Below are 21,623 nucleotides of genomic sequence, written 5' to 3'. Positions count from 1 at the left end.
ATTCTCGTATTCTGGGCCCAGTTGTTGGAAAGTCGAATAGTGCTAACTTAATAATCTCCGATTAAAAGATAATGATAATGGTAAAGGAAATTCTAAGTCTAAGGGGCAAAAATCTTTTGGAAGCATCCTTATTGCTTATTAATTAAACTAAAACCAAAGTTCACGTTAACCCAGGATAACCTTAATCGGGCTTTGAACAACTCGGCCCTAGTGGTTCTTAATTCACTTGGATGCAGTCTTGGATGACAAAGCACATGAAATTTGATTGATTTATCCACCAGTTTCACTGGATGTAAAGCGGGTAGATCTAAAAAGGTTACTTTGCTTTTTAATGTCATCGTTTTCAAATAGACTTTTAGATGGGCGTCCCCAATTAGTTTACTACTTTTGTCAACTTTGTTAACTACATGTTAAGGACACGTAAAAAAGTTGCGCTTCCGACGACAAAATGAGGGAAGGGGCATCGAGTCAGATGAGGCATGTCGTCTGATAACCGTAATCCCCTTTCGTAACGTTATTTGTACCTTTATTCTGAAAAGCCCTCTTGGAACGAATAAAGTATATATGTATGTATGTAGTTCAGGTGTTGTTCACCGGTGAAGCCAATGGAGTGGCCTACAGCCGGTGAAGGAGCGGTTGTATAAGTAGCTGGACTACTCAATGTGAGCTCATATGAGGTACGTAACCAATGAGACAGAATACCTGTATCGCCTCAACCTCGACTATGTGCGGTGGGTATTTCCGCTGACCAACTCGTATGGTTTTCTGCAGTCTGGAGAGACAGTCATGCGCAAGTGGCTGTTTACCGGTGCACGAGCGGAACACTTGATTCACGTCTCTCATCAGCAAAGAACTATGTAAGCAACGATACAGAAGTCAATTATTGCAGTATGGAAGAAAAGAAGGAAACTGTTTGTAAATCGGATGAAACACTCTTCCTCGTGTTTGATATATTACTTAACCTTTAATTGGCTTTAAGGATGGCGCCTACTTTTATTACTGCGCATACATTCTGCGCATCTCGAGATACTCGGGCTGAGTGGTGCGTACTACTACAGGGATATTTTTGCGCGGTTTAAAACTATGCGGAGAAAGCAGAACTCAGCAAGTGCTCTCGGTATCCAAAACGAAAATTGGGCGTGACTATGTATTTTTCAGAGATAATTAAGCTTAAATTTCGGGGAAAAAAGCCATACATTGCTTTGTATTTCACTGCTTTTTAATTATCTCTAAAAGATGCCCCGCTACCCCTAAGTTTCATTCTGGATTCCAGTTGCCCATACCAAGATCTGCTTTTTCCGCATAGTCATAAACTGTACTAAAATACTTCTGTGTAAGGAGGCAACGTCCTTAAGAGTTATCACGAAAATTCAGTTTCCTTGGACGCTATCAGTCCCGAAGAGCGAACAGTTTTCCGAGCGCGAGGCTCGAGAAAAACTGTTCGCTTTTCGGAACTGATTAAAACCCCGTGAAAATGTGCCTCCGTATTTTCGCGGGAAAAAAAGATTACTGTTTATGTTTAACAATTATCGTGCGGAATAGCGGGGATATCGCCTCATTGGCTATCTATCATCTCATATCCAACGCACGCTCGTGGAATAACTGCTAAATTTCTTTTGTGTATAGAAGACGAATATTAAGCGCGCCATGACCATGTTGAACACTGTTACATATTGACATTGTGTTGAAAAATAAAACGACATATCGCGATAGTTAAAACTGACCTGCATGCAAAGATTCCGGTACAAAGCCAGAGTAATTCCCATCCTTTCTCTTCACTCGAACTGTAAAGCAATAGCAGTGCAAAAGAGTAAAGTACATGGGCAAAATAGAGTTAAGCCAAGTAATATAAATAAGCACATAATTACTTACGGTAGACGGTTTTCGGTGATCTGTTTGATTAGTTGGCAGTACACCTCGTCTCGCAAAGGTTCCTAAAGGATTGCAAAGGAAGTTTTCAATAGAAAATGATAAGTAACTCCAGATTCCGTTCAACAGCCTAATACCCTCACGCCAAGTTCGACAGACAGACAGACAGACAGACAGACAGACAGTCAGTTTGTTAGTTAACCAGCCAGATAAGGGGGTTAGTTTCTATAGGAACTGTGGTGTTGCGTCTGTGGAAGGGGGAAGACGAATATATTGTTGACAAGGTAATTTGACTCCTGCAAAGAGATCCAAGAGGGGACGGTTCGAGCGTTAACCCTTCGACAGACGTCAGCTCTTGAATCTTTTTACGACAGTCAAATTACCTTATTAACTCAGTTGATAAAAAAACAACAACAAAAAAACAAATACAGTCAGTCAGCCAGTCAGTGAGGAACCAACCAGCCATCAGTCAGTCAGTCAGTCAGTCAGTCAGTCAGTCAGTCAGTCAGTCAGTCAGTCAGTCAGTCAGTCAGTCAGTCAGTGCAAGACAAGGAAAGAGAACTTACATAAAGAAGCGCTGGTTCAAAAATGGCGTCTGTGAGGTCGGTTGTCTGGCGAAATCGCTTGGATGGATAATCGCCCATGTATTTCATGATAGGTAAAAGAAGTCAAGGTAAAATACATTGAAAAAAATATAGTTGTAAGACGTCTTAACTTAGGGCTGGGGGCTGGAGGCGCCTTAATGGGGGAGGCAGCTTAAAAGAGTATGAAGTAAATAAAGATCACAAAGATCCCTTCGCAAGAACGGAACACAGACATTACATAATAAAAATGGCATTGAGGTACTTGTGATGAAAAAGGATATCTAGGAAAGTTTGTGTGGCCATCTGAGCGAGCTCCTCTTGTCCTGCAAGTCGCTTAAGCAAAGGTTGTTTGATTGGATCCTGTAAGAGAACAATATCAAAAATAAGGTCCGCACCGCTTGAAATCAAACATGTATGAGCAAGGTCTTACTTAATCTCTGTACGGCTTTCTCCCAGGCCCTCACAATCAATTTGTTTCGGTGACGTAACCTTTTTCGAAACGGATGGTTCAAGATGAAAGGCAGAGAGAGCTCTAGGTTTACATATTACTTTGATTGATCAAATTCACCGTCTTTCAATTTGCTTGCATTTATTTAAACAGTCGCTTCAGTCAGTACTCAATAAACTATAAGCAGAGTGAAGGAACAACAAGAAAAACGGGAGCAAATATAACGGCAGCGACAACAACAGCATGAAGAAAACACAAACAACTACAAAAACAATAACAACATAACAGCCACGGCACAACAACCACAACAAAAGAATAAAGACAACAACAACAACAGAGACAACAAAAGCCACGAAAGCAGTGACAGCAAAATAAACAACAACAATAACAGCAGCAACAGAGAAACAACAAGGTAAATAATAACAATTGGATAACGGGAACAGCAACGACAGATCAGACCAGAGTATGAGTACGAGATTGAGCTCGAACATCACTTTCAAATTTCAAATCAGTGACATCCCCGGACCTCTCGCTCCTTTCCGTTGTTTACCAGCAGACAAGGAGACCCTAGAAACAAGATTGCTGTGACAAGCGGTTACCCAGACCACGCAAACTAGATTTGAAAAGCTTTAAAAAAGTCTTACTAGTAGGCATATTCAAATCTGAATGTCCCTTATAACAAAGCAAAGTGTGCAAGCTGGTTACCGAAGGCTTAAAAACGCAGTAAGTTCTTATCTTTCACCTTTAACAATGACAACAGGGAACAAGAACACTAACAACACCAACAAGGATAAAGACAACACAACAACTATTGCAAACTGTTTACCTTGGTGAAAGACCACAGCACGTATTTATCCCGTCTCTTAACTTGAGATTGAAGCGCTTTGCTAAGAGTTCGCTTCGGAGGCGGTAGGAAGTGGTCGATCGAATATTCCATCAAAGTATGAGGCTTCTCAAAGTCTTCAACTTCCTCTTGGTAAATAGCTGTTTGAGTTGTCGCGATTATCTTCTCTGAGCTCACCGAAGATTGGTCATTGAACAACGCCTGCCAAATTAAGCGAAACAAAAAGATGAACACGTCTGAAATACTAAGGATAAAAACAGCAAAACAGAATTGCAACTCGAACTATGATTTGAATGATCCTACTTCAGGATGCCCCTACAGACTTCAAAGTCAGAACCACCTTTTACAGCACAAGAAAAGCTTTTATTTGAACGGTCATAATTAAGAATTTCACTCACAGACTCGAACCGGCTTATACAGAATAATAAATAGCACCAGAAGACTGTACTTATCACTATAGCTTTCACAAGGATAATTACAATTTAGGAGTCTACCCATCAAATCAAATATCAAACTCAAAACAATATTAAATCTATCTAAGTCTGGCATTAAAAGAGGAATGGGTCACAATATTGCAAAAACGGGTTTCCCTTAACATATTTATAGGCGTAAAAACAATTGACTTTCGAAACAGTAACTATTTGTAACATTAATTGTGAAAGTAACTTTGATGACGAACCAGAAGCTGTCAAATATAAATATGCTATGAATAAAAATAATATATTGTATAAGAATTTAACTTACGCGAGACTTATAGTGTAGTGTGTACTTTCGACGTGAAAAAGGATATCTATAAAACATCCTTGTCTTAATTTGTTCAGATTGCGTTAACAGATTTTCACTTCGGAAACCAATCGTCTTCATACTTGCAAGAACAACATTTCGAAATCTATCACCATTTCAATTTCTTGTCCGAAACATATCTCGCACAACGGGAGGTTCTGTTTTTTCCCACTTGTGAGGCGACGTAATGAATCATTTATGGCGAAAATTGTGAACGTCGCTAAATTTAGAAACGCAGCTGTCTATATTGGAACGCCCTTTAGCTTTGCAAGGCAATTATTCTGAGCAACACTGAAATGTTTTGTTAACCTTCATTTTGGTGATAATACTTCAGTTTTCTTGTACGATTTTGCCTTTGAATTGGTAAACTCCAAAAGACCTTGTAATAGCAGTGACGTATTACTGAAATTGCTTTTCGTTGAGTTGCATTTAACATAATTAAAACTTTTACAGATAATTTTCCCAATTTGTTAAGTCTGAAGCAGAAATGTACGTAACAGTCCACATTCCAAGTGTCACGAAATTTGATTTACGGAATTCGAGAAATAAAAATAATAATTACAATAATGAAAACAAAACAAAACGCTAAAACAAGTGTAAGGTGCAGAAGTTGACTTCAAAAACACAGTAGTGTTTGCACGAATGAAGTTATAAATAGGCAAACACAAGAAAACAGTTGCCTTTACAAATAGTTTTAATTGGCAGTTTGCAAAAATAACAAGGTCTACCGCTGCTAAATGACAGAGCTTGGAATTGAAAAAGTCTACTTGTTTTTGGAACAATTCTTGTAAATAATAAATAACAGACGTCTTAGAAAAACAGCGAGGGTCGTTAAGAGCGGCCACGATTGGCACGAATTTTGAGCTTTTGATCCAGCCTTAGTTTACTTAAAGCGGAAGTATCACACAAATTTGCTGTCATTTGAAAACCTGAAAATGTTTGTCTGTCAGCAGAAACAACGAAATAATAGTCAAGTTTGTTATAAATTATCCCCCCAGTGCAATAAAACTGTCGATTAGTGCCTCTGGCCAGAGACAGAGCAAACCGGTATGGATTGAAACTTGAAAAATGTTACGCTAATGTTTTTCAAGTTCTCGCATTTTTGTTTCCAAAATGCGCTAGAACAGATCACGAGTTGTTCCTTTCAAGAATTGAGTTGATTTCTTTCCTCTCGTCATTCTATAATTATTTAGCAGCTGATTGAAGGCCTTATTTCATCATTTTTAACAAAAGATATAAAAAAACCCATGATACTTCCCCTTTAAGGCCAAGTAATTTTCTTGCAACTTGTCGCGAAACAATGCTGCATAGCAAGTTGGGATAGTTTGGTGCCCGTATTACCACCTCCACGCGAAACAAATTTTTCATGTCGCAGAAAGTAGACGCTGTTTCTATTTTTTGCCACCTGAAAATTTGTTGCGCGCGGTGGTGTGTGATACGGGCAACAAACAAGTGCAACTTGCAATGCAACATTGTTGCGCGACAAATTGCAAGAAAATGTTGCCCATATTACTTGACCTTTAGGAAACAAACACATCAAAAGACTACATGTAGTTCATTGAGATTTCAGGTAGAAAAACACCAACTTAAAGTGCCCCTAACCCTTCAATTTGTTTTCTTTTGGTAGATTTCCATATCTGTGAAGATCTCATTTTCGAAAGAATTTTTTAGAAATATTGAATCCTTTTTAGTTTACGAGCGCTAAAAGTTACTGAAATTTTTAAATTTTTGCGCGCTTTAAGCCCCGCTGGACAAATTTTTGTCTCGTGGGCTCATTAAGAACGAGCCAATGAGAAGCGTTCGATATTTGACACTTTCTTAGCTGTGACGTAAGAAAAGGACACCAGAAGGATTCAGAAGGAATCTTATGCATGCTGATTCCTTTCTCTACATTTCGAGAGTTGCTGCATCCAAAAACCACACATTTTTCAACCATTTTCTCTGTTTACAATTAAAGCATTACCGCGAATCTTCGGATATTTTTGCACGATGTCCTTTTCTTACGTCACGCTTCATATTTGGCCGAGTGGGGGACTAATGCGAACGATGGGTGAAAATATCGACAAGACAGCCTTCACTTCTAGCGCTCGTAGAAAAAAAAGGATTCAATATTTCTCAAAAATATTTTTCGAAAATGAGTTCTTGAAAGATATGGAAATCTACCAAAAGAAAACAAATTGAAGGATTAGGGGCACTTTAATAATAAAACATAAGTGATTCAAAGATGCCAGGTTAAGATTGTAGAGATCAACTTCGATCCTTGAGCTGGAGGGTCAACATTTCTCGAAGGGAAGACAACTACAGAATTAATTTCTCCAGGGAACTGAAGAAAGACTACCAAAACTGTGAAATTTCGCCAAAAGGAAGAAAGAAAAACGCCCTAAAGAAGTAATAATTAGTAATCTAGAAAAGAACAGGGAGGCCAAGAGCGAGACACCTCGAGACAATTTGTAAACAGAAACTAAACTTCCCTTCTACAAAAACTAAGGAGAGACAGCTGCGAGTGAGGGATTAAGGAATCGTTTGTGTAGATAGATGAAAATTGCGCCGATGAATGTGCATTTCCCGGCAGTCAGTTGTATTGGTATTTTAGGTGAAAACTATTTAACAAGAGCTACTAAAAACCCCAAGAAAATGCCAAAAATGCACTTATTCGTCGGCACGATGTCTATCCGTCTTCCCAACCGATTCAACAATCCCAGTTTCTGGATTGGGAAATTTATGATTCATTTCTAAGATGTTCAAACACTGCGTTCCCTTAAGCTGACAGAATCCTCATAGCAACCTTCATGATGTGTAGCTAGTAGTTAACATACCAAAGTGTCCGCTGTTGGTTTATTGATTGTGGGTAATACATAGACACATTCTGCAGGGAAGTCTCCTTTCTTGTCAGTCCTCTCACAGGTGCCAAAACACCACCCCGAGTTTTGTACTGTTTCTCCAGTGTCATTCTCAAGGATTATCAGGTCACCTTTCTTGAAACTCAGGAAGGATGAACTCTCAGCTGAAAATAAAACTTAACATTAACCGCTGTTCTATTTATACCTTTGTAATTGTGAGTTGATGGCACACTCAAATCAGGTTAGCTCTCATTTGAATGTTCACACTGAAGACTTGGAGGTGAGAAACGACCTTGTACAGTATTACAGACAGTACAATGGGGAACAACAGTTCAATAACTTTCATTTGAACGTTCACATGTAAAACTTTTAGCCACACACTCTTCAGCTGAAAGCAACTAGCACAGCTTTAAGGGCAGTGCCTCCTAAGTTTATAGCTATGCGGGAAAAAGCGGATCTTAGTATGGGCTACTGATATCCAAAAAAAATTGGGGGTAACAGTGCATTTTTCAGAGATAATTAAGCCTCAATTTCGACAGGCATGAAAGAGTGAGTGAGTGTCCGTAAACAAACACGCACGCAATGCGTACCTATTTCATTTTAATGCTTTTTAGAATTAATTATCTCTGAAAAATGCGTGGTTACCCCCAATTTTCTCTTATTGGATTTCAATAGCCCTTGCTTAGATCGGCTTTTCCCGCACAGTCATAAACGCTGCAAAAATACTTCGGAATTAGTAATGGTAATAGGACTGAGTGGAGTAAAATTCAGGGAGTAATCGGGCGAGTTATTTCAAATTTTGAAGTTACGCGCCTGATTACCCCTGAATTGTACGACACGAAGTCCTATTACCAATTAGTAATAATCATAGCAATAATACCATAATAGGAGGCATGGTCCTTTAGGGGAATGGATATATACATTGACACCTACAAAATATTTACCTGGACTTTGATAGTCCACCATTGCCACGACGTATTTGGACCTTTTCCTTAATCCTTCAAGGAAGAACTGCACTAGTTCCTGGATGTCATCAGAATTCGCCGATGTGAAAGTATATTCATCTCCTTTCACGGTAGTCAGTGTAAAACTGGAGCTGTCCGTTTTGGTGGTTCTGACAAAAAACAATATACCATATATACAATTTACGGTGGCTACTATTGCTACTGCGCATAAGTTCTGCGCATCTCGAGATACTCGGGTTTCCTATGGGTGGTGCCAACTAATACAGGAATATTTTTGCCCAGTTTACTTAGCAAATGGTTTTGGTATATCATAAGAAAATTGGGGGTAACCATGCATTTTTCAGAGACAATTAAGCTTCAATTTAGGAAAAAATCCCATACATTGCTTTACATTTTGGCGGTTTTTAGAGATATTACTGCTTAGTTATCTCTGAAAAATGCATGGTTACCCCCAATTTTCTTTTTGGATTCCAATAGGCCTTGCTAAGTTCTGCTTTTACCGCATAGTCATAAACTGGACAAAAAAAACTTCGGTATTAGTAGGCACCGTCCTTAATTACTGTCATATTAGTAATATACCTTTTTCAAAAATGGCGGCGATTTATTATTCTTTTCAGTATACGTTAATTAGCCCTACGAACCTCATTTTAGGGTTCAATTTCTATTGAATAGACCATTTCCGAGTTGCTGTGAACCTCATTAAGAAAGCGAGGCTAAGTGCAAAGCTTTTCATGTTTTGTTTGCATATGAACGAAAACTAATCTTCATAATAAAAACTTTGCACTTAGCCTCGCTTTTACAATGAGGTTCGAAGCAACTCGGAAATGGCCCATTTTGAGGCTAGTTAGGCTTATTTTCATAAAAATAAAAGAATATTTTATCGACTTTATGAAAAAGGTCTATAGCGTTTTTTATATATGAGAACTCGCTAGCTCGCTTCTGTTGCTGAACGAAAGTACGGACTACTCATAACCTAGTTGGTGTTTGGAGGTCGAAAGTGAGGTTTCTTTGGTTCTGCGTTTGTTCATAACAGCTGGTTTCACCATGCCACTCTAAAGCATGTGTTTCCATTTACCAATCGTCGCAGATAAACTGACAAAATCAGAAACGGTCTGAGAAACAATATGCGTGAAAACATAGAGGAGAGACGAGACATAAAAAATAGAAAGACATTGGGGGTGTGGGTGGGGTATTGAGACAAAGGGTTAGACAGGGTTCAACGAAACCAGAGTCTACACTGGTCAATCAAAGGCAACCCTGAGGCCTGATTACACGAGCGATTTTCGATTTTTTTTTTTGCGCTCAAGTGTGTAAACTAGCAGCAGTTTCAACGCGTTTTATCACCGCGATGTCACAGGAGGTTTGAACATGTTTGAAACCTGATATATATTGGCGGGACTTCTCAGAAAAAAAGAATTACAACAACTTGGCGCTAAAATTGAAGCCAGTTTACACGTGGGATCTGAAGTCCCAGCCACGCGCGAGAAAATTTCCAATAAAGAGCAACAATAGTTGCGTCAAAAGCCTTCTTCTGCTACTACGCATACATTCTGCGCATCTCCAGATGGTCCGAGAAAGTCGGGTTTCTTAACGGCGGTCCCTACTAAAACAGAGATATTTTTGCACAGTTTATAACTTCGCGTGAAAAGCAGGTTATTGGAATCTGAAAAGAAAATTAGGGGTGACCACGCAGAGATAATTAAGCTTCAATTTGGGAAAACATGCCATACATTGCTTTGTATTTTAGCGCTTTTTAGAATTATTGTTGCTTAATTATCTCTAAAAAATGCGTAGTTACCCAAATTTCTTTTTGAACTCTAATAGCTCTCGCTGAGATCTTCTTTTCCCGCATAGTCATAAACTACCTTAGTAGGCACCGTCCTTAAATAACCGGACCTTAGCGGTGTTGCTGAAGATATTTACCTGATGCTTGTAACAGTAGTTATCTCAGGGAACTGAAGGTCCAGCAGCACGTGTTCTTGGTCATCGACGACATAAACCCCGGTCCAGTTCACCGCCACTATCACGTCGTTCTTTGGCAGAGAGGGTCCTGAGAATTGATACGCTTCGTAGAACCTGGAGAACAACAGCGGCCACTTGTAGCGGGCGTAGTTAACAACGTCTTCTTTGACTTTCTGAGGACTGATTTTCTCGACTGTGTAATAGCCCTATGAGGAGACAAACAACCAATAGGCTTCATTTGAATGACCAAGGATGTTTAGGAATCCAAAAGCTTGAATCAGAAACGCTACTTAAAACCTCGGAGATTAAAGTCAACTCAACGTCCACTCTAGGATTCAAAAATTATTATTTTTTTCTTTATTTTGAAATTTCAAACCTTCTTGTGGCTGTTTATGATCAGATGTGCCCATTTCTCCTGGCCCGGCCTACCCCCCTGAAGTTGACTCTCAGGGAGGTAAGAAGGAAGTAGGTTCATGAGGCGGTCTGGTACCATTTCCTTTCCGTATTCTACATAGTATTGTTTAGCCGCCACCTCTGATAAGTCCTCCTCCTTGAAGAAAAATGACAAAACAAAAGGGTTATTGTACAGCCTAACACAACCAACAACAACAACAAAACTCTATTTATACACGGTACAATATTACTATTCGCAATAACGAATGTTAAACTTTATTAACTGATTAACGTATTTGTCTTGTGGAAGTCCAATACAGAAATTAGTCAGGGGGGGGGGGGGGGGGTCCAACACAAAATGAGGAAATTTTAAGGACAGAATACGACGGAAAAGTAACAACAAGTCCCTATTTTCGCTAACTCTCTTGAAAACTTATTTTATGCTGGCAAACACCCACTTGTCAAAGTTAGTCGAATCGGTGATGCGCAAATTTTCACTTAGTGTGGTAAATCTCATCCACCATTGCGGGATATTTAAGTCAATTGCAGAGTTCCAAGGTTTAGGAACGTTTATCGTGAAAAATTGTGAAAAGTTCACAAAAATTCTTCAACACAAAAACGCCATCAAGGGAAGGTTCGAACTGGGATTTATAAATTCTATGTTATTTGTTGTGTGCAACCATGAGTTTGCCTGTCTTTAGGCCAGACTTTGCCAACAATAATTTGAAAACTGCATACGCTCTTTGCCAGTAGAAAGTGCCTTTATCTTACCTTATCACAGCGATATTCCCCAAACTTGACTCCCCTGACAACCTGTTGGTAGATGAGGTTGGTACCTATTTGATCTATAGTGGGATCGTGCCATGGAGAGAATATCTCTTTCCTGAAGAACAACCTCCATGGTGCATTCATCTCTGTGGCCCCTTTTTCTTTGGCGTATTGTTCACACTGGGAGATGGCGTCCATCACGTGATCACTTCCACTACCGAGACTGGAAACCTAGAGAAACCAATAAAAGATGACCAGTTGGAAAGCACAGGACGGTAGATGCTCGACGAAAATAGAATTTCATGGCAGATTACAGGGGATAAAGCAGGATCACAGGAAATCTTGCTCCCTCTTCCTTCTGTTTTCCTACAGGCAAATCATTTAACTCCTTAGGTAACTCAGTTTCGCGAACACCCATCTCCCTAGGTATTTGCTACTCCCCTACAATCCCGGAGGTAAGGTCTTCATAACTGCTATCAGAAATAGCGTGTCAATTTACTGCAGCTTTTTGATTTTGACCTTTCAACAAACAACTCTTGGAACTTTCGAGTCATAACAAGATGACATGTCCTCAGCATGAACGCTCATTAGAGGAAGTAGAAGTAGTGCAGATTGCTCGTCACGCAGCCTCCTATAGCTAAATGGACGTTTTTTCGGCACGTCACGCAATACGAAATTGAAAGATTAGGTGACAAACTATAAATTCGACGTAAAAACCTGTTACGTACCTTGTCAAAGAGAGCGATATAAAGCGAGAACCCAAATTGGTCTGTTAATGAGATCTTGTCCGCCAGCTGACTGCACAGTTCTTTAGCTGTTGTAGCAGAGTCGGCCAAGAGAGTCTTCGTTGTTCCATCCATGAATGTTATTGGCAACGTTAGAGGCTTCTTGGACTTCGTAGCCTGAAATAATCACGTCAGTCAACATGCGACGAAACGAAAAACACAAGTAACGGCTTTTACAGCCCTACCAACCCATGAGGCCGGCGTTTATTCTCACTGGGATCTAATTCGGGTAAGAAAACCTTTAAACCATTCAGTCAGCGTACCTGTAACTCGAGCCAGCTGGGAGGCTGGTGCCGACATCCATTCTGCTGGGTTCGCCTCAGCCTCTCCTCACAGTATGGTGCATATCCGGGGGGACCGTCACCAATGAAACACTTGAGATACTTGACAAACTAAGGAGCGATAACACGACAAGAAAAGAAACAAGATTAAAACAGACAGACAGACAGCAGACAATCCTGAATTTAAGCTTGACAAGGTACCACTAGCGGAAGCTATTGTCCAATGGCTAGTCACAGCCAGAGGATGCTACATCCTTAATGGTTCTTTTACCCCACTGTCCCACATAAGCCCCTGGGAGGTTACTTATTTTCCCCTCTCATCCGGTCTCCCTCCCCTCCTGATTTCAGTGTTGAGTTTGCTACGATTTTTACCCACACAAGTTGTTTTGTAAAGCTCCGGCATCGACAGGAGACGGGGATGGGTGGGTGGAGAGAGGATCAGTGTCCTTGTCTACAATTTGAAAATGGCGTGGAATAGGTTTCTGTAGTCAAATGACTTTTCACTGCCTCCCAAACTAATAGTGGAGATTGTTGTCGCTCCAGTTAAAATCGTTGGTGATGAGACCAAAGTTTCTGTCAGTTTGAGGCTACCTTATTTTCGTGAAAGGAGGAAATTGATAGTACAAATAAAAATAGCTATAAAATGTCATATAAAGTAAAAAACTAAAAATCTAAATCTGATTAAAAATTCTGATTAAAAATTACGCAGCCATGGTAAAAAAGGCTCTTTCGTACATTCTAATTTGACAGACGGGAGTCTAAGTTTATCACTGCTCCTTGTCCTTCTGGGCAATATATCCCTGTTATAATTATATTATATCTTTATGTCCTTTCATAGCTTTTACCTTTTCTCTCTTCTCTCTTTATGAAAGAAAATAGCAAAAGCTAACCTTCTCAGATGGTGCAAAACAACCAAGACAAAGCGACATGAGGATCCATCCGCGAGCATGGCTTGTCTTGGAGGCATTTTGAGTCAACTGCTTGCATATCTGACAATATATCTCATCTCTAAGGTCAGGTCTTAATATGCCATGACCGATGATGAAGTGGAGTTTTTCTAAGTTGTTGGTGGGTCGATCTTGAGCGGAGAGAGGCCCGTATCCTTCAGAAAAGGCCCCGCACTCTTCTGCTTCCTTTAATTTGGCTGTGACATCCTAAAAGACAGAAAAAAGTGACTTCAGTTGTTGTTGTTGTTTTACGTTGTTCGTTGCAATGTTGGATCAGAAATGGCCCATAACCTTCACTATTACCCCTAATATCAAATAACAAATTCTCATATCTTGTCCCCATACATAAACAAGTGAAAACAAACGATAAAACTGAACAACGTTTCGGAGTCGTCATGACGCCATTGTCATACGTTTCTAATTAATGTACTGGGAAGAACAGAACATCTTGGGTGATCATATCCTTAACTCTCACGACCTCAGGGATCGAATAAGCATTGATATTACAAGGAGAAATTTGAACTTGAGAGTAAATGATAAAATGAATCGACTTGTTCTTTCAAGTCAACGTGAGAATTTCACTTTAGAATTTTCGACAAGTGCTACGTGTCCGTCATAGCAGTGGTTGGCTGAAATGATAACATAAGTCTTAATAAAAGTCATACGTCCTAGCTCTCACATGAAGTTCTCTTGGAAATCTATTCAAGTAACTTCGCTCGCGTCATAGTAAACTGAAAATTGTAACAATTACTTAGAATTCCGACTTGTTTGAGACAACAACGCGACCCACCTTAGTAATCTTTGACTTCTTCTTCAGTGTTAATGAGACAATTTTTTTTCGTAAAGTTTCTCTTCTTTCTTTACTCATCGCATTGCTGGAGCCCTGAAACGTGAGACAAGGAGGAAACGATCACAAACGTGAAACCTCTTAAGCAGAATGTTCGGTGGTACTGTTTATTATGCTGTACACGGTGGTTCATATGCAGGTCTGTGGATGAAATCCTAAAGTGTGACCATTCAAGTGAAAGCTACTGAGCAGTACGTTCCTGTGGTGCTGTTTATTATGCTTTATAAAATAGCCAGGGTCAAGCCAGCACTGTGATTGGTCAAACTGAGTTGTTTATAACTCCGCAATGCACGAAGCATACGCATGGTGCGTGCATTATAATTGTACATATGCACGGAGCACACGTCAAATTTTTAGCCTCTGAAAAATCTGAGAAATTCAGAGACAGAATGCGCTGTCACTCCAGCGATTCGCAAAAAACAGTCTCTTCTACTGAGGTTTCCAGACTTTTAATTAACTTCAACTTGTCTCTCAACACCTTAAAACTTAAACTTGACTTGGAGTTAACTTCTTGAACTTGCTTTCGATGTGACGAAAAACTAAAACAATTTTACTTTTTACTTGATTGCGCGCGCTGTCGCGTGCCCTGTCGTGATCGTGTCGTGATCGGCAAGAGCGCGCGCTATTGAATTACGCGTTATCTCGTGTAAGGAGAAACTTGATGCTGATTTATTAAAATTCGCACTTGTCTGAGGAGTTGCGATTGTTATATTTTAGAAAAGAAATAAAAAACTTGTTCCTCGTACATTGTTGAGTTATATAAGCACTTGGGAATTTTTAAGAACACTCGAGAAGTGCTCTCGTGTTCTTAAAAATTCCCGCGTGCTAATATAACTAAACAATGTACTCGGCGCGTTTTTTATTTCTTTAGTACAAGTTTGTTGATATTTAGGTCTGTGGATGAAATCCTCAAGTGCGACTATTCAGATGGAAACTGCTGAGGATACATCCTCGTGGTGGTGTTTGATACGCTGTACAGGGAGGTTGTAACGTCTAAGCCCATAGATAAAAAGTAATCCTAAAGTGAAATGAAATAAAAGTGAGCGATTGAGCAGGACTTTCTTGCGGTGTTGTACAGCCGAGTGTTTTGTAAAAGGTCGTTCTCACTTTTGGGTCTGCGGATGAACATTCAAATAGACCGTTTATTCTACTCAGATGTAAGGTGGTTCTAAGTTTTTGAGTCTGCAAATGAAATTCTAAAGTCTGACCATTCGTGCTGTATGTTGTTATCTTTTTTTGCAAGTGCATATGTTATAATTATTAAAGCATTAATAAGTTAGACGCACCCCAAAATCCTGCATTGAGTCATTTCCTTTTTCCTTGTTTTTCCTTCCAATCGTGTCATATATCTTGCTCATCACGGAACTATCCTGTTAAACATAAATAATCAAAAGATTTCGAAACATTTCATTTGTTTCACACATAACTAAATGTTACAGCCTACGCATACAAAGTAGGTTTGGTGACGGAGAAGCCTGAATTTGAGGCCGGGGGCTTATAAGGTCCCGGCTCCCCCTAGCTTAGCATATGACAAAGACAGGGTAGCAAGGGCAATATTTACAAGAAGAGCTAATGACAGCCGAGGTGGCCTCTCTTATAAGCCTGGTGGTGTCTTGAGGTCTCCTCGCCATTACCTTGACTTGTAAATTGAATGACTTCTTTTTTTTAGTAAAGCAAATAAATGATGATGATGATGATGATGATACAATACTGTTACATTAGAACGGTTTCATCACGGAAAATTTTCGAGGAGTTATTTTAGGAGTGTGACCTGAAAATGTTTTTTTAATCCAACGCAAAATGAGGATTGGCCAACAGAAATGTGTCCACATTGAAGACTACAATCGTTAATAAATGTTACGGTGGCCAAATTGCTTTAGAAACTAACTCCCTTATAGAATCGTTAATATCTTACCTTGACGTCCGGTTGTGACGTGATGTACTTAGGTTCTGGCAAGTCTCCCATGAATCTCAGAATCGTTATCCACACAGCCAGTGCAGCCTGCAAAGAAATTTTCATGAGCAAAGCTAAGAATAGCATGTGAGGAAGTTATCTTCCCTGACGTTAACGTGTGACCAAGTGGCCTAGCAGTTCGAAATCCTAATCAGGGGAAATCAGTCTCCGTATATAGGCTGCAAGCGAAGACTTGAATAAACTGCTATAAGAAATGTTATAGTCTCAGGGAAGCTCAGAAAAATTACGTTTCAGTGGCAATCTTTTTCTTTAGTTTATAAACAATCAGCTGTTAAACTCATAACACTCCGATTCATGAGCTTACTTTCACAACGTTCAAACGCGCAAAACTTGTGCAGTACCTGTCAAAAGTTTGTCAAACAAAATCCAAAGAAATGTGGATCTTCCTAAAACTCTCAAGACGTAAACCCTTTTCGAAAACTTCCCCTTTTGCTTTGTCGAGTATCTGTACAGAAGTAACTGTCAGCCAGCAATTTTGTTCACTTTTCTCTCTACTTACGTCCACAAATGCACCGAACCCTGAATTTGAGTTCCTCATATAAGACAGACCTTCTTGTCATTTTCGTATGATTTCATGTTTGACAGAATTATTCGTGTTTGAGTGTTTTAGTAAGAATTAAGGTCAGGGGACACTTCGTGATGCCTATCATACAGTTCATGCATCTCATTACAAGCATTATAATAAATAAAATATTTGACTATTTCGGAAAATGAGCTCACACCGCCCTTTTTAGCTTACCATGCTGTCGGCTTCACTGGCCAGCGGTAGTAGCGACTGTTTGAGTGGTCGTCTGATGTACAAGGGTGTGGCACCGCCCTGAAAATACGTGGCTGCGAACTTGGAGAACTTGAACTGCGAAACATCCTCCTCGGGCTGCAGACAAAGAATAATATATTTAGAAACTGTAGCTTGTAAAGTAAACTGGGCTAATTTACACGAATCGATTAACCGGCCGATTTGGCCTAGTTTGACAAAGGAAATGAGTGAACAGACGAAAGTCGGTCCGATTTACTTAAAAAATCCGTGGAAGTGCTACAGCTTTTTGAATCAGGCCAAATTTCACCCTGCACTACTTCAACAGAAAAAAAAAATTGGCCGCCTTTAAAGGGGAAGTATCACGCAAATTTACTGTCATTTCAAAACCCAAAAATGTTTTGTCTGTCAGCAGAAACAACGAAATAATTGTCAAGTTTGTTAAAAACTATTACCCCCGTGCAATAAAACTGTCGATTAGTGCCTCTGGCCAGAGACAGAGAAGGTAGGTATGGATTAAAACTTGAAAAATGATAGGCTAATGTTTTTCAAGTTTTCGCACTTTTGTTTCCAAAATGCGCTAGAACAGATCACGAGTTGCTTTTTGAAGAATTGAGTTGATTTCTTTCCTCTCGTTATTCTAGAATTATTTGGCAGCTGATTGAAGGTTTTATTTCATCATTTTTAACAAAAACCCCATGATACTTCCCCTTCAATTAGCCTTGACTATCGAAATTCGCGTCTCTCTCTGCAACCTTTACAAAAAAAATTGTATCCAAGGAAAAGAAGAGGATTTTCTTGCTCTTTCTCAATGTCTGTAACAAAGGACCTTACGCAAACACGAGGGCGAGGGCAACGAGAACGTCAAAAGCCAAAGGGGTTAATGAGTACAACAAAATTTTTCTGCACGTGCGCAAAATTGCCTTGATGAGCACTCGGCACTCACCTCTGGAGCCCTGGACACTACAGACGTCTCCTCTACATTGAACTCAACGTCTGGGGCAGGTTCCAAGTCCTGAAAGACCAAAGGACATTTAAACATTTAAATAAATCTGATATTACGCATGAAAATGACGGCATCAGGGTCATAAAGTGGTCGTAAGGTTCATGGAAGAGGGGAGGGGGGGGGGGGGGGAGGGTAAAGGATGTCCCAGTATACTTACCTTAAATGCAGTCGGGGCGGAGATGGCAGAAGCTGGTGTCTTCTCTTCCGGTAGAAAACCAAACATTTCGTCAACCTGAGGAAATAAAGATACTTAGTTTCAGATCAAAACAAAACGCTGTTTGTTTTCATTACAGTCTTCGTTGTGTTTTCTGTGTGCGTAGCTGTCAGGTTTTATTATAGAAATTAGCTTATGAGCACCTATCGAGACCCCCTGGCAGATTTTAAGGGTTTTGGTAACAAAAGGGATCTCAAGATATTCCAGCTTTTCATTTAAGACTTTACAATGGACAATACATTGACGGTGTAAAAATTAAAGAAATTGAACTTTTTTCTCCTGGTTTGGGGGATGCTAAACCATAGGAATACCTGATTTTCGTAAGCTCTGAACACGGTTTTCTGAACTTTGTTAATTTTGACAAGAGGTTGACAGCTCTTTACTGTCAAACTAATACTTCAAATCAAATTGCAGTCCAACCTGCCAAGCTTTAGTCAATACTTAAGTCAATAATACGAATTGGGGGAAGCTTCCAGTTGCAGTTGCTGTCAAACCAAAGTTGAGTGACTGGACAAGACTGAACAAGAACACCAAGACCTTACCTGGTCTAAAGACATTTTAAAAAAGCTATAAGGAAACTAAACAACTTTGGTACATATGTAGTATGTAAGCTATGAATATCCAGGTAAATGTAATCCTGATAAGGACTGTTTGAGGCGACATTGACTGACGTTTCGACAACCTGAGTGGAAGTCATCATAAGATTCAAGTACATTATGGAACGTCAGTAGACGGCATAAATGTCTCTGGTTATTGACCTGATTGGTCAACGAAGTCGAGCAGTATGCATGTAGTATGTAGCAACTATTGTGACATTAGCCGGGCAAATTTTAGTTTACCATCCTACCAATTTATGTAGATTTATATCTGATTTTATACAGTTTTACTATTGCAGTTTCACTTAACTTATGGTATTTGTGGTTGGGGAAACTGTGCCTTGACATTTCAAAGAAAGCTCGTAACTCTACAAAAACGGGCCTTACGTCTTATTTACTTCAGGAAGTCTAACAAACATACCGTCCCCTTCTTTCTCAAATCGAATTGCCTTTCCCTACCTAGCCTATTTTTTAGATGATATCAACAGACAGTCAGCACGAGTTGGTATACTCAATAAGTTTGTTAAAAAAAGGGCAGATTCATAACTATAGAACAAGATCTGTCTCTAGCGACTGGTTCTATGTTAAGTTTTCTACAACCGATAAAATGTATGCCTTTTTCTCGAGAATCGGTGCCCAAATTTGAAACTCTATTCCTCATTCGATTAAACTACTCAAACGTTCGTCCTTTCGCAAAAAGATAAAGGAATTATTACTAAATTGCTTGCGGTCAGAAGATGATTAAGTCGAAGTCTATCGTCTTACTAAGTTATTTAAGACTTTAGGTCAGCTTCTCTTCGTAATTTTAATGTATTTGCTTGGTTTTATGTTAGTTTATCATATTCACAGTATAGCGGTGTCTTCACTGTTATTTAGTCAATCTATATATAGATAAAGTTTGTACTTGTAATATGTCCTCAGATCTTCCCGTCTCGATTAGTTCATAAGCTATTTGCAGGGGGGAAAGTAATATAACTAGTTATATTTCTAATTTTCAATAAAATGTTGTTGTTGTTGTTACGTAGCCTTCTGATTTTAATATTATTTTGACAGTTTTAGTAATTTTAATTTTACTAATTAAGTTTAGTGTCCACAATTGGCTTGTCACTAACTAAACACATTCGACATTGAAATAAAGTTTGGATGATGATGATGATGATGATGATGATGATGATGATGATGATTAAGTATTAAAAGTTTTGAGGTGAAGTCTTCCTGCCGCCCACCTCCTATCTTAGACCATACCGTGTTGTAGTACAACAACAGGAGAAACAGCTGCTAAGTGATTTCAAATAAGACCACGTTCGTTAAAGGTAATCAACCGATGATATGTTTTGTTATATGGGAAAATAGACTTTCATGGCGAAATTTCTGCGGCAACGATTGACAAGCTGCGGTGCACATTTTATACACTAGCTACTTTTATTTGCAGTAATTCTGCAACGACGCAGCTTTAAAAGAAAACGAGCCTGAAAAAATAAATACATTTTCAAGTGTATTTATCGCACGTCAAATGAATTCGTGATATTGATCGCCGGATCAAACACACATAATTTGCGTGTTCAATCGACGTCAGTAAAAAGTTGTCATCTGCTAACTAAAGCTATTAGCACTCGCAAAAATAGCGAATACAAAGACAATTTTCAATGCAATCGAATATGAAGCTCGAAGACAAATACAAACAACATAAATTACATACATGTTACCAACAGATAAAAAGTGTGTAAACATTGTTAAACAGTCGCTAGAGCTTTTGTTTCCGTTGTTTGTAACAATATCAATCAAGGTTTGTTATTGTCTGAAAAGTGTGTTTAAAATGCCACGAGAAACAAACATTCTCACACTGAATTATATTAAATTTTATGACTGAAAGTAAAAGCTACAAAACATTATAATGCAGCCAGAGGACTACATGCTCTACAAGCGGGAATAAAATGAAGTAGCAATGTACTCATTTTAAAAACATACACAAGATTCAATCGATTATCAATTAACAACAATGAATGTTACGGCCCATACGGGACAAGTCACGCGAGACTTTCCATTCAAGACGCACACAAATAAACTTCACAAAACATTGAAATAACCCAATAACGACGTCGAACGTGTTACTTATCGAGTCATCTCAAGAAACATGACAGAATTTTAGAATAGATGAACACAGTACGTTTGTTCCGTCTGTAATGTAGAGGACTCAGGGGTCACGCGAGAGTATTAACTTGCGTAAACAAAGATCTCTAAATAACCAAAAAGTGAAATTGCGCGCTGGCGGAAATTCGAGGAATGGAACGATGTAACACGGCTATAAGTGTTGTTTCAGTAAAATAACATATGCTCGATTAAATGTGAAAGAAAATCATTTGTGCTAGAAAACAAAAACTAATAATACCTATTTCTGAAATTCACTTTGTGTGAAACAGCTGCGGTAGTGTTCGCTTCACTTCAATTCACACACTGAAGAACTGCAAAACCCTTGTTATATCTGCAAAAGCCGTTCGTCCCTACCTTAAAACTTAAAATTTCTTGGAGTAACAACAATTCCTCATCTTCGCTATCGTCTTGCATTTCGCTGTCGCCATCTTCTGAGACGCTATCCAGTTTTCCGTTAATCGTATCAAAATCATCCGAGTCGAGAATAAACTCCGCGAATTCAACCATTCGTCGTTCTGTTGTTTCGTGAAAGAACCCCTCAAATCCCTCGATATCCATGTACTCGGGGGATTCAATTTGTTGCTCGGGACTCGATGGTGGGCTTGGAAAAT

At 39.2% G+C, this 21,623-nt stretch overlaps 1 protein-coding gene across 1 annotated transcript in view; it reads right to left on the bottom strand.

Moving 5' to 3' along the window:
• Window positions 1-21,623, bottom strand: part of LOC146469757 (unconventional myosin-VIIa-like) — a 57,118-nt gene that overhangs the window by 7,510 nt on the left and 27,985 nt on the right. Inside the window, exons 25-44 of the mRNA XM_085122910.1 lie at window positions 18,209-18,283; window positions 17,992-18,060; window positions 17,031-17,165; window positions 16,232-16,318; window positions 15,603-15,686; window positions 14,260-14,352; window positions 13,413-13,676; window positions 12,505-12,633; window positions 12,185-12,358; window positions 11,460-11,687; window positions 10,672-10,845; window positions 10,257-10,501; window positions 8,313-8,482; window positions 7,345-7,532; window positions 3,728-3,946; window positions 2,735-2,813; window positions 2,436-2,527; window positions 1,873-1,934; window positions 1,725-1,784; window positions 703-853 (exon numbers count right to left, since the gene is read on the bottom strand). Coding sequence (XP_084979036.1) covers window positions 703-853; window positions 1,725-1,784; window positions 1,873-1,934; window positions 2,436-2,527; window positions 2,735-2,813; window positions 3,728-3,946; window positions 7,345-7,532; window positions 8,313-8,482; window positions 10,257-10,501; window positions 10,672-10,845; window positions 11,460-11,687; window positions 12,185-12,358; window positions 12,505-12,633; window positions 13,413-13,676; window positions 14,260-14,352; window positions 15,603-15,686; window positions 16,232-16,318; window positions 17,031-17,165; window positions 17,992-18,060; window positions 18,209-18,283 — 2,778 coding nt within the window. The remainder of the gene's footprint in view (window positions 1-702; window positions 854-1,724; window positions 1,785-1,872; window positions 1,935-2,435; window positions 2,528-2,734; window positions 2,814-3,727; window positions 3,947-7,344; window positions 7,533-8,312; window positions 8,483-10,256; window positions 10,502-10,671; window positions 10,846-11,459; window positions 11,688-12,184; window positions 12,359-12,504; window positions 12,634-13,412; window positions 13,677-14,259; window positions 14,353-15,602; window positions 15,687-16,231; window positions 16,319-17,030; window positions 17,166-17,991; window positions 18,061-18,208; window positions 18,284-21,623) is intronic.

Source organism: Pavona decussata, unplaced genomic scaffold (assembly GCF_977016875.1).
Source record: "Pavona decussata unplaced genomic scaffold, jaPavDecu1.1 SCAFFOLD_119, whole genome shotgun sequence".
NCBI lineage: Eukaryota > Metazoa > Cnidaria > Anthozoa > Scleractinia > Agariciidae > Pavona > Pavona decussata.
This window is presented reverse-complemented; position numbering and strand designations above follow the sequence as displayed.